Below are 12,997 nucleotides of genomic sequence, written 5' to 3' on the forward strand. Positions count from 1 at the left end.
ATATCTCGAAAAGGCGTCCACCTATAGAACTAAGGCCAACTCCCTTTTAAAATACATACTAACACCTTTCATTTGATACCCATATCGTACAAACATATTCTAGAGTCACCCCTGGTCCACCTTTAAGGCGATATCTCGAAAAGGCGACCAACTATAGAACTAAGGCCCACTCCCTTTTAAAATACACATTAACATCTTTCGTTTGATACCCATATTGTACAAACACATTCTAGAGTCACCCCTGGTCCACCTTTATGGCAATATCTCGAAAAGGCGTCCACCTATAGAACTAAGCCCCACGCCCTTTTAAAATACCCACTAACACCTTTCGTTTGATACCCATATTGTACAAACGCATTCTAGAGTCACCCCTGGTCCACCTTTATGGCGATATCCCTAAATTGCGTCCACCTATAAAACTATGGCCCACTCCCTCATAAAATACTCTTTAATACCTTTCATTTGATAGCCATGTCATACAAACACATTCCAGGGTTAGATACCCTCGGTTCATTTTCCTACATGGTTATTTTCCCTTATGTTGTCACCATAACTTTCAACTGAGTATGTAATATTCGGTTACACCCGAACTTAACCTTCCCTACTTGTTGTACCTAATTTCACTCCTGACAAGCCTAAAAGCTCAAATTTTGGGCCTCAATGGGATGTACCACCGGCTTATTTGCCGCAGGAAAAAAATTTTGTTGTCTTAGAAAATTTCGATATTAAAGTTTTAATGAAATTTTATCAACTTTGTATTTATTTATTCTAAGGCTGACGACAGAGGGTAAGCGAGTGGCATTGCCATAATATAAGGACACAAAGCTATGAAATTTTTTTCTCATGGAAAATTGTAAAATATGTCCAGAGTGCCAGAAACGTTTGAAGCTTGTAAAATATAATTGACTCTCGCCTAACATAGCTTATAGAGAGCACTTTGCCGTCAGCGTAAAGGACCAAGCTTCATATTTGAATGCATTTTATAACTTTTTCTTTTGAGAACTTCTAATTTTTCTTTACTTTTCGATATCGAAAGAATGATAAATGAATTATTATTAGACATTTTGTGTGAACTGCCTTGCCACATATGGAAAGTAGAATTTTTTCATACAAGAAACCGAAATTTAAAAAAATCTTCGAAAACTTCGAAACCGAAAAAGTTTTAGTGTTCGAAAAGTTTGTTATCGAAACCTGAAAAAATGTCATCACCTTTGTCTATATTTTTTTGCCCTAAAAATCAAGCTATTTAAATATATCTTATTCTATTATTATCGTTTTTCTCAAACTTTCTAGTTTTTTGTAATTCCAGATGTTTTCGATATCGAAGGAATGCTGTCATCAATATCATGAATTGTAAGAAATTATTGTAAGAAACATTTTCGTATAAAATGTAAACTAGACTGCCAACAAAAACAAATATTTCAACAAGGAAGGTTTTTAGATAAGAATTCGAAGTTAATAAATTTGTTATTCCAAACATTTCTATATCGAAAAATTTTTAGTCTTCGAAAATTTTGTTATTAAAAACCTAATGAAATTTTAGGACCTTTATCAATACTTATTACCTCCAAAGGATCAAGTTTTTTGTTGTTTTTGAAATTTTTCGATATCGGACGAATGAGCAACACTAAAAGCAATAAGATATATTCTAAGAAATTATTATTTTTACATAAAAAGTAAACATGACTGACATCACAACCAAATATTTCAACTACAGTAGTTTTTCAAATAAGAATATAAAATTGCAAAAATTGTATTTTTGAAAATTTCGATATCCAAGAACGGCATTTATAATATTATCTACGGGCTCCCAATATAAATATACTTTCCTATTTGGAAAGCAAATACTTATTTGGTATTTGCTTGCTTCAAAAATAAAATAATTTTCATGGATTTGATAAAATGTTCGAAGTCGAAAATTTGATCTAAAAGTTTGCTGCAGTTACGAAAATGTCTTCGACAAAGGGGCATTTGCGACAAACGAATTCGCAAAATTCGTTTTATGTGTATTATACAGCGGATTTTTTTTTCGAAATTGAGGTCTTTCCGAGTTTGCGAAAATTCGATTTAGAAAAGGACGCATGGTTTCTTTGCTTAAGATTGTTTCTTTCTGTTATTGAAAGCAATCGATAACAAATATTATAATTGTAATGTTTTTTTTTTATTGCAATTAAGAAATTGAAATTCAACAAATTTGTTCTTGGATAATGACGATATCTAAAACAAACACTGGCATTATAATAAAGTGCCTCGTGCACCCTATATCTATTTGTACTCCCTTTTGAAAAATAAATTCCTATATTTTCAAAAATTTCGAACGCGTTCTTGCTCGATTTCGTATTACCGAAAGCCACCTCAAGTTTTTTGTTTCAATTTTCGATAAACAAACGTCACAAGCAATGTGAGGCGTGTGGCAAGTCTGAAATCTACATACCCCTTAAGTAAATATTATTATTATTATATATTTAGGCTTAAAATCAATTTTAAGACTAACAAGAAAAAGATCACTAGGTGCTATGGCTATCGGTTCCCCCCTTTAGTAAATACAGAGCGTTGCAAGTAATGCAAAGTGTCGCGCTTAAATACGCATTTATGCAAGCGCGCAGACATCGTCACCGCTTAAATGTCCAACAAAAGCAAAACAAACGCAAAAAGGAATAATCACAAACACACAGGCACTCAGGCACTGAAACAATCGTAGTGCTGTGCAAATATGTGTAAATGTAACGGCATGTGTACATGCATAAAAAGTTACACTCCTTGTGGCAACATTAGATGTGCAAATCTAAATAAAATTGAAGGCATGGAGTTCACAACTAGCGTAGGGTGCAGCATTTGTGCTAAATATGAAAACGGCTAGCGAAGTTAGCGGAAGCTAAAGCCGCAAAGCTGCACGCGGTTGCGGTCTGCAGTGAGTGACGGGTGTTTAACGATCCACACATAAACATATTTACTGTTAGTATTATTGTTGTTGCTGTTTTTATTTGCTAGAAAAGCATTGACCGCGACACCCGATACGACAAATTCCATTGCTACAAATGTGCGACTTATGAAAATGTTCGCAAAGTTATCACATGAGGCACATGAACGCATGCACACAGCCAGCCAACATGTAAACACTTAAAATAAGCGTTGCAAATTTTAGTGGCTATTTTGTATAGTGGAAATTCGAAACACATTATGCACATTGGACAATGTATGTAAGCTAAGCCGGAAAGAGCTTTCACGTTTATTCTTCTGCTCACCAAGAAGTGAATGAAAGCTTAAGAAGGCTTTCATGCTCAATCTTCTGCAGAATAAGCGAATGAAAGTATAGAAGGAATAACATTTATGCTAACTTTTCTACTCGGGATCTTGCTTATCTTTGGCTTGCTAAGTGGTGAGCGAAGTCTAAGGAAGGAGAGCTTTCATGCTACCTCTTAAGCTCACAAAGGAGTGAATGAAAGCTTAGGAGGAAGAGCTTTCATGTCTAACAACGACGTGTATGAAAGCTTGGCAGGAGATGCCTTCATACTCACTGTGAAGTTAGAGGGATATGAACATCATGATTACAACCGATTTAATACTAAATCTTTAACTGGAAGTAAGAGCTGTTTCCAGACGCGAGTTTTCACCAAGATCCAGTAAGCTTTCATTTAAGCTCGACTACAGCAATGTGAAAAAAAAAAAATTATGCTGAGTTCAAGCATATTCCCACCCACAGTTGAACAGCGCTAAATGCTTGCAACTTACTGCCCGTAGCTTAATGTGCTGTCAGCGTAGAAACTTTGTCGTTATCGATGCAAACCGATAAGACTTCAATAAAAACGATAAACAGTCCTAAGCAAACGGATAAAATGGCAATGACAAACCGATAACTCGTCAGTAACAAGCCAATAAGGCAGAAAACAACAAACCGATGATTGGATGTCGGTTGTTATCGATGATTTACCAATATTCCTGCGATAATGTGTAGGAAACAAACGGACAGCGTTAATAAATCTGTAACTCATTGAAACAAGCAGACTTTTTTCCTTATGAATTAAATAGCTAAAAATAACCTATAACTCGCCAATACAGGTTATTATCGATAATAATTTATAGATTCGTTTTTCTAATAGTTCAGAAATCATAACGAAACAGCTATGAAGTATTCTCGCCATGGTTCTGAAAAACAACCAAAGTAATTACGAAATATTATCGGCATAATTTTGAGGTTGTGTCTATATCAATCTCGAAAACCTCTCAAATACCCCCAATTGGCTTTAGAAGGCACTGATTTTTTTTCAATCTACTAAAAATCATATTCAGCTAGCGTCTTCATTTGAATTCAGTTTACCTCATTAATAAAAGCCAAATTTTAATATACAATAAGCGACAACAAGGCGGTAACACGTCAATATCGGCTGTTATTGATAACAAACCGTAAATAATTTCCTAAAATAGTCCACTAAATTTTACTGAAACAACTCTCAAATATCCCCACCAAAATTCCGAAAAACCACCAAAGTAATTGCTTAAAGGTTTTAAAATAATTTCGTTATGGCCCCGAAACCAATCCCGAACACGTCTGAAAGTAGTCCCGAAATTTGTGCTAAAGAAACCATAGTGGCTTTAAAGTCTATACTAATTTTTTTTTTTTTGGTTTTTTTTGAATATTTCCTTGTGACCTGACATTGAAATTCTGACATCGCTTATCATCGCTTAATTAAAATATGAAATGAAAGAAAAATCTTTAAATGATTCGCTGAATATTCTTCGAATTAACCAAAAATCACAACCATCAGCTTCTTCATTTGAATTTGATTATTTTTATAGACCGTCTCGATTTCTAACAAATTTTCAAGTTCAACTAAACAAGTTTTTAATTAATTATTTTTTTCGATTTAAGTTAATGCATTTCTTGCTTACCAATTAAGCTTTAAATAAATATGTAAGTATGTATGCATACACACCTGGACTAATGTCGAGGTCAGTACGTCAAATGTCTAACCTGCACAACTCCAATGAAGCTACCGCTGCTGCTAAGCGTTAACGATTTAACTAAAGCGCTAAACTAAAAGGCAACTCATTAAGGTCCGTCCGTCCGTACGTACAAAGTTCATTATTGAAACTGTCAGTGCCATAAGCTTCAGTGAGTAATGTAAATAAATGGCTTTGATATAAATATGTATATGAGTTGGTGTGTATAGTTAGAAAAGTAGTAAATTTAAAGCAGGAAGCGTTAAGCGACAAACGTTGCAGAAGCGGCAAAATTCACAGAAGCAATGATGAAACTCAAATTTAAAATGTTTCGAAAAATTTTTTTATTTGATATGTATATGAAAAATTCATTATTCATATAGACGCACAATATAAACATGCATTGTTAATTAGAAAAAAATGTTTATATTTATTCTTTTGTTTCAAAACAATAAAAGGGTGAGGTCTTCTTGATTCGTGTTTGCGTGATGCATTGTTTTGCAGATATAAAAATTTTTGTTGTAATTTTTTTTTATGACTTTCGGCAAACAAGTAATTTATGTGTTTTTAATTATATGAAACTACTGATTTCATGAGTTTTAAATATTAGATGAAATATAGCTTATTTAACTCGATAAGAAAGCCATTCTACAACGTAGCGCTAGAGGGAATTAAATGTTATCAAGCCAAGGCCAATAATAGATGTGAGTTATTTAGATAAAAAGAAGCTCCTGGGAGGAAAAAAGCTAACTACAAGCTAACTTGCGGCCGCCGTGGTGTGATGGTAGCGTGCTCCGCTATCCACACCGAAGATCCTGGGTTCACGCACAGGGAAAAGTAACATCAAAATTTTAGAAACAAGTTTTTTTAATTAGAAGAAAATTTTTCTACGCGGGGTCGCCCCTCGGCAGTGTTTGGCAAGCACTCCGAGTGTATTTCTGCCATAAAAAGCTCTCAGTGAAAACTCATTTGCCTTGCAGATGCCGTTCGGAGTCGGCATAAAACATGTAGGTCCCGTCCGGCCAATTTGTAGGAAAAATTAAAAGGGAGCACGACGCAAATTTAAAGAGAAGCTCGCCCTAAAATCTCTTCGGAGTTTATCGCGCCTTAAATTTTTTTTTTTTTTTACAAACTAACTTAAAGTTGGCTTCCAATAAAGCAATGTGTATAATTATCTGTTTATATTCTTCGCCAAGACCTAGCTACTTTTGTATTAATTACAATGGCCGCAAAATAGTTTGAGGTGATTATTTTTGCATTACATTTCAACTTGTATTAGTCAACTACTTACCGTCTAAAAATAAGTCAGCCTATTTTATAAATAACGATATTCAAGGAAAATATCTTTAAGTTTTGTAACTGCAGCAATGCAAACTAATATTAAAAACGTTTCCGGAAATTAATCGAAAATTCGAGAGTGTTTTGGGAAAATTTCTAAGTTTTTTTTTTTTTTTTTTGGATTTCTCGGAATTTTTTTTAAGTATGCATTTTTTTAGCCCAATCAATTTAACTCTTACAAAATTCAAGTTATAGGTTGCACAAAATTTGCATTGAATTGTAACCGTTTTTTCCGAAGGGTGTTTCAGGAGTTCATAAAAAAAAAATGTTCACATATTGTCTGGAGGTAAATCTAAATCTTAACCATTCTAACTAGTTAAAAGCTGATTTTTTGTAGTAAGTAAGAAATTAGTTACTTTTCAAAACCCCTTCAAATAAATTTCACGTTATTGGTACTTTTTTCTGCAGGTTCGCTTATAAAAGTTAAGCTCTTTGTACTATCTTAAAATTTGAAAATTTTTTTTCAACTTTTTTTGTGATCTTGCTACTGTACTGGCATACGAAGGCCAATAGGTATATTAGTGACTTATGCTAGGATCTCAAACTATTGTTGGTTCGAGTGCTTTTCTTCTTCTTGTAGCGACAGAGACACTTTCCGCTGTTTTTGGGTGTGCGTGGGGTTAATGGTTCAGGCAAGTAAAATTCCTTTAGTGGATGTTTGATTTTTGGGAAAAAACGGGATTTTGTGATTGCTACTTCACAGCCGCAGTGACTCTTATTCGTGATTGTGACTGAACAGTGATAGAAAATCAACGCGAACCAATAACCGCTCTTCGCTCGGAGCTTACTTAGTCGCAGCCAGTTAATTGACTTAAAAGGGAGCAGTCAGTTCTTCCTCAGTGGTGGGAGGTGTGATGGTATTTGTGATTGTGAACAAGATATTGTGCTATTCAGCTAGTGACAGCGAAAAGGCTTTAACTTTAGTTAATCTAACAATTTGCTGTTGCTGTAGAGGGAAATGGACTTATCTCAATCTCCGTTACGTAAGCTTGAGTAGTTGGTTGCAAACTGACTACATTTGTAAACGGAAATTAATGCCTATTGATTTGCCTATCTGTACCGAAACCGAGTCAAAAAAACCCTCTCATTCAAGTAATGGCACAGAAATTTAGAGACAACCAACGCTGGTTGATTCTGCACTTCTCAAAATTCGTGGAATTTAATAACAAATAATGTTGTATTGATGCAAGTACTTATAATAACAGACTACTCATTTAAGATGACGTTCAGCCGGAAAACTTTGCTTAAGGCTCAGCAGATTTAAACCTGCCCATCAATTCATTGAAAAATAGAGCGAATATCTCTCTCACTCTCGCCGACAGTTCTCTTGTTTCTAAAAAGAGTTTTACGTATAGGTTTGGAATGGTCCTCAATATCTTTCTTATGGCGACTCAGAAAACGCCATGTTTTGAAATTATCACATAAGAGATAACTTAGTATTTTACTAATTTTCTATTCTGCGTCATAAGGTTAACCCACCTACCGAGTTTCTTCGCTTTATCCGTCTTTGGTAATGAATTATCGCGCTTTTTCTGTTTTTCGAACTTTTCTATATCGAAAAGTGGGCGTGGTTATATTCCAACTCCGTTCATTTTAAATAGCGATTGAGATGAGTGCCCAGGAACTTACATACCAAATGTCATTAAGATGCCTCTAAATTTACTCAAGTTATCGTGTTTAGGGACAGACAGAGAGGGGACGGACAGAGATAAATTAATTTCTTTTTTCGCTCAGATCATTTTGATATATAGAAGTCTATATCTATCTCGATTAGTTTATGCCGTTACGGGTACCGTTATGCGAACAAAATACTCTGTGAGCTCTGCTCAGCTGAGTATAAAAGTGAGTAAATTACAACATGTAGTTCTCAGCTTAGTCAGGACGTGCGTGTTTCGACTGCAATAAAGGTATTCTTCAGATAAGAGTTCACAAAATGATTATATGATTCACTTGCTGATTAAGCAGCTTTTACGTTTTGATAGATCTCATCTTTTGAACCTAGATATGAAGCCTTTTCTTATCTGAGTGGAAGCTCTGGACAAGAAGTCACAATTTTCTACAATAACATAACAGAAAGATCATAGTACCTTCTTTCCTTGGCCTTTTGTTACTTTCTACTTGACAGAGTTAAACATATTTTCAAAGTTTCATAACATCACATAGCTCTATGACGTATTTCAGATTCTGATAATTAGCTTTTACTAGGAAATCAATTAAAACCAGCTTCAAATTATTAAATTCCTTATCAGTCAAAGCGGAATTTCAATCGACAGCAACATGCATTTCGTGAAATAATTATAAATAATTAAAAAATTTGTAAGGTTTTGAGTTTTTACATTATTTTGACAAAAGATAAAGCTTAATTATGCCCATGGACTGCTTCTACAATCGAGTGCTTACTTGAATCGATAGTACGCATGCGTGGCATGCATTTTCGTATCTCGAAATCTACATACAAAGTGGTTGCACAAAACAGCGACACGTGCCTCAAACTACTATTGTAAATAATTGGTTACTTTGTATTTTCGTAATATAAGAATGCATACAACAACCAAGTCATTTGCAACACGCAACTTTTTACTAAAATACTTCCTGTTTTTTATTCTGTTGGCTTACCTTATTTTTCTTGAAACTAAAAATATGAGCGCTAGCCTCATTAGCTTTCACATTGCGCGTCTATTATTGACCATCGTAAATTTGGGTTCTAAAATTTTAGTAAAATTACATTCTGCATATTTTGTTCACGTTCGACACAAGCACGCACATTTTCCGATTACATAATTGCTGTTTATTGTTTTTTTATTTTTTATGGACTTTGCTCCAAAATTCGTATGTGGCACTCATCAAAACGTATACCTAACGAGTGAGTGAGTGTAAGCAAAGTAAATAAATTTGCAGACCTACCTATCAGGTTGCATGTTGCATATAGCTTGCTAGACTATGATAGCTAAATATGCGCAGAGTACACTCGTTTGTACGCACACTAAATATGCTTGACACACGCACTTCCACTTTTTATCTATTGTGTACACTTTTTTTTTTTTTTTTTTTAATTTTCCTGAAAAGAAAATTGCTCACGCCTTGAATTGTTAAGCACTGCAGTTGGCGTTTCGTTTTTGTTCTGTGCCTATCTTGGTGTCATGCCGTTTTTGGCCTTGCTGGATTTTTTATGCATGCCCTGCAAAGGTCAGTTCTTCAGAAGCAGGCGACGCTTTGTTAGCGCACCTTTACTTCGTTACCACTTCCGGTAGGTCGAAGTCCAAAAAAAATCTAATCACAATTACAACTTACTAACCGCAACTACTCCGAAAATGATCAAATATGTACCAGCAACTATTTATTGTATACTTGTGTTAAAAATGCTATTGTGGTTGCGTGACGTTGTCGGAATGGACGGGATTTTGAGCAACACAAGATCATAAACAAGTGATCGCGAAACAGTTGAAGTTTATTGGAGCTTTGAAAGCACACTTTCTATTCCATTTTTATGTTATTGATCACACAATTCTGATATATAGCTGTAAAAATATTAATGCTGCTGTCGGAATAGACGTGATTTCGAACAGCAGATCATTTCGAACAGCAATTATGATTGCACTGTCACAAATTCGAAAAAAATTGTTTTTGTTTATTCAAGGCAATAAGTATATGCATTTGAATCAGAAGAAGCTAGTCGGAGGTGTGAAAAGGTTTGTGAATTTAAAAATATGATCTGCATGTGCATAAGCAAAGTGGCAGAAAATTTCCCCACAGTCTGAAGGCGGCATTAAAAATAAACTCCCCAAGCTAAATAGGGCTATTCACTACACCTACTGTTAGTTTGATTATAAGTAATAAACCCAACCTCTCTCTGTCAGTTATCTATCCAGGGGGAGGCCTTTGGGATTCAAGAGGTTGATAAGCGCAATTCATAGATACCACAACCCAATAGTCAAACCTACCCATGTGAGGCGAGTCCTGTTAAGTTATGGAGATGTTCCCTTAATCACTGTGGAGGCGCTGCTGACATTTTATTTATTTGGTTGTGCTATTTAATATTAAGCTCTCTGGCCTCACTATGTAGGTGGTGTTCGGGGGTCATAAAGAGATAACCGTTGGCAGTTGTGATTGCAGCATTTTGACAGGCCAGTAGCTTTTTCCAGTATGTATTTTTAAGACTAGGCGAACAAACTGGTGTCGTGTAGCTCATGACCGACCGACCAATTACGTTGTACGAGGCTAGTAAAGTTTCTTTATCTTTTTCCCCAGGTGCTGCCGGCAAGCGACTTGAGGATTTTGTTGCGACTTTGTTCTTTAGATACAATTTCGGTGGCCTGAGCCTTGAAGGTTAGAGTATTATAGAACGTTACCCCTAAGATCTTTGGGTGACTGACAGTCCGCAGTGTGACACCATGATGATTCCTCGTTTCGAGGCAATTTTGAAAGCCTCGGCATCTAGCGCATATACCTGGTGTTACACAGCTTTTTCTATATTAATGACCAGTCTATGCAATGCAGTAGCAACTGACTTGCTTTGGACTAAGATAATACTGCTTCAATCATATTTGATTTTTTATACATATCTAATAACAGACCTGTAATCCTGTAGTCGTTTGGATGCAGATTACTGGTTCCTCCCGCTTTCAGTATGAAAACTATTTCAGGCGTTCTCCAATATTGTGGGAAGTACGCTCAGTTTTATGCCATACTCAAAGATCGTTCTAAGCTGTTCTACAAATCATACCACCTGCAACATAGCAGGGAACTTATGGTCTGCAGCAGGTGATTTGAGTCTGGCAAAAGTTTTTGTCGGAAATTTAATTTTGGTATTTTTCTATAACCCAAGTACTGCTCGCTGCGTATTTGGTATGTAGACGTAGTAACACAATTCTTCCATATAGCCTCCTGATGGAAAATGTGTGCCAAGTAGTGCCTCAAAGGACAATTCACCATTGTGTGACCATTTCCGTGGACCTTGTTTTATTAGTCGTCGGTGTGTAGCAGGCAAGGCCAATCAACATCGATAGCAATCTCCAAAACTTTCGGGGAGTGTCTTTATCGCTAAAACACCAACAGTAAGTCTATCGTCGCGAAAGACAAAAATTGTTTCTTAACCGCACGCCACATTTTGTGTTCTACCGTTCAGATTGGAAGATACCCATGTCGATCTTTCTAGGCCTTCAAATTTCTCTACTTTGCACCTTTGCTAAAAATACCAACGAGTCTCTTATATGTAGGGGAAATGTTCTGACTAGTTGAACTTGAAATTAAACTACATTTAGCGTATTTTACACCTACTTGCTTTGTCTGCAGGTTTGCCTGCCGGTATAAGTGTTTTTGTTATATAAACTTGGTATATGTTCAGCTACGTGTGTTTTTCAATTACTTATTGCATTCAACTTTGCTACAAAGTATATCGTTTTTTTTTTTTAATGTAAATTTTTTATGACAATGTTGTCACCTTAAGTGCGGCGCGTTGTGTTGCATAATAAAAGTTCCTTAGTTTTGTTTTTGTCGGGAAGTGCTTAGAGCGCTATAAACTTTCTGAAAACGCACAAAAAAGCGTTTGAAGTGCGTGTGCATATAGGAATTTTCTAATGAAAAGTTTTATTTTAACATCCTGGCAATGCTATTTTTTGAGCTTTAAATATTAAATTTTTTAAGAACGCATTCGATCGCAACTTCATTGAAAAAGATGTCATAATGATTTCGTTCGTGGTGCAGTTTTTGCTCGAGGGATATGGAATACTTTCTTTTTGCATAATATTTTTTCGTTGGCTGAATTTAGCTAAACACTGAAAGAAATGGTGCTAGTAAAATCAACAAATCGATTCTGTTGTTCTTGACTTAACGGAGATTCGGTGAAATTGATCGAATTACGGTTAATTCGATCGAGTTCTTTTGTCAAGCGAACAAATTAGTTTAGTCATTTCAACAGAAGAGAAATTGTCGCTCTTAAGTTAAAAAAATTCTGCAAAATTGACAGACACCTGATCAATCTAACTGATTTTTTTGTTGACACAACTGATCTCACTGGTCATTTCAACAGCGATCAACAGTCAATACGTGAGCAAATTTCAGAGAATGTTACGCTCACTGCGCTCTCTACTTTGTATTTATGTATGCTGTGTACTATCTGTATGCACATATTTACGTATGTATGTGGCGGCCGCCGTGGTATGATGGTAGCGTGCTCCGCCTACCACACCGAAGACCCTAGGTTCAAAACCCGAGCAAAGCAACATAAAAATTTTAGAAATTTAGGTTTTTCAATTAAAAGAACATTTTCCTAAGCGGGTTCGCACCTCGGCACTGTTCGGCAAGCAATCCGAGTGTATTTCTGCCATGAAAAGATCTCAGTGAAAACTCATCTGCCTTCCAAATGCCGCAACATAGGTACTTTCGTACAAAGCTGTCGCTACAACTTTTTTTGTTCATTTGACTACTAAAACGGTCAATTACGAATCAACGATTTGTGCGCAGTTGATTCAACATCTTATTGCGATGGATAAAAATTGACAGAAATTTCGGTTGAATTGACCCGCATTTCGGTTGATTTTACCAGTCTTTTTCTTTCAGTTAAGCGATTAATATTTCACTCTTTCTATTTTAAACTCCAAACTATTCATAAATTTTCAGTGAAGTGTGTTTTAAATTCAAGAGCTTGAAGAAAACTAAGTTCATATTTAACAACAGCATTTGAATAAGGGATTTATTTCAAATAAGGCAACAAAGCACA

General features: G+C 35.5%; 2 protein-coding genes across 4 annotated transcripts in view; one reads left to right on the plus strand and one right to left on the minus strand.

Annotated features, from left to right (window-relative positions):
• The window catches only part of LOC137252206 (serine protease easter-like), a 339,821-nt gene extending 338,407 nt beyond the window's left edge, over nt 1-1,414 (plus strand). The window contains exon 10 of the mRNA XM_067787601.1: nt 1,310-1,414. Coding sequence (XP_067643702.1) covers nt 1,310-1,370 — 61 coding nt within the window. The 3' untranslated portion in view covers nt 1,371-1,414. The remainder of the gene's footprint in view (nt 1-1,309) is intronic.
• Nucleotides 1-12,997, minus strand: part of caps (capricious) — a 341,000-nt gene that overhangs the window by 68,619 nt on the left and 259,384 nt on the right. The gene's annotated exons all lie outside the window — the stretch shown is intronic.

Source organism: Eurosta solidaginis, chromosome 5 (assembly GCF_040869045.1).
Source record: "Eurosta solidaginis isolate ZX-2024a chromosome 5, ASM4086904v1, whole genome shotgun sequence".
NCBI classification, from domain to species: domain Eukaryota; kingdom Metazoa; phylum Arthropoda; class Insecta; order Diptera; family Tephritidae; genus Eurosta; species Eurosta solidaginis.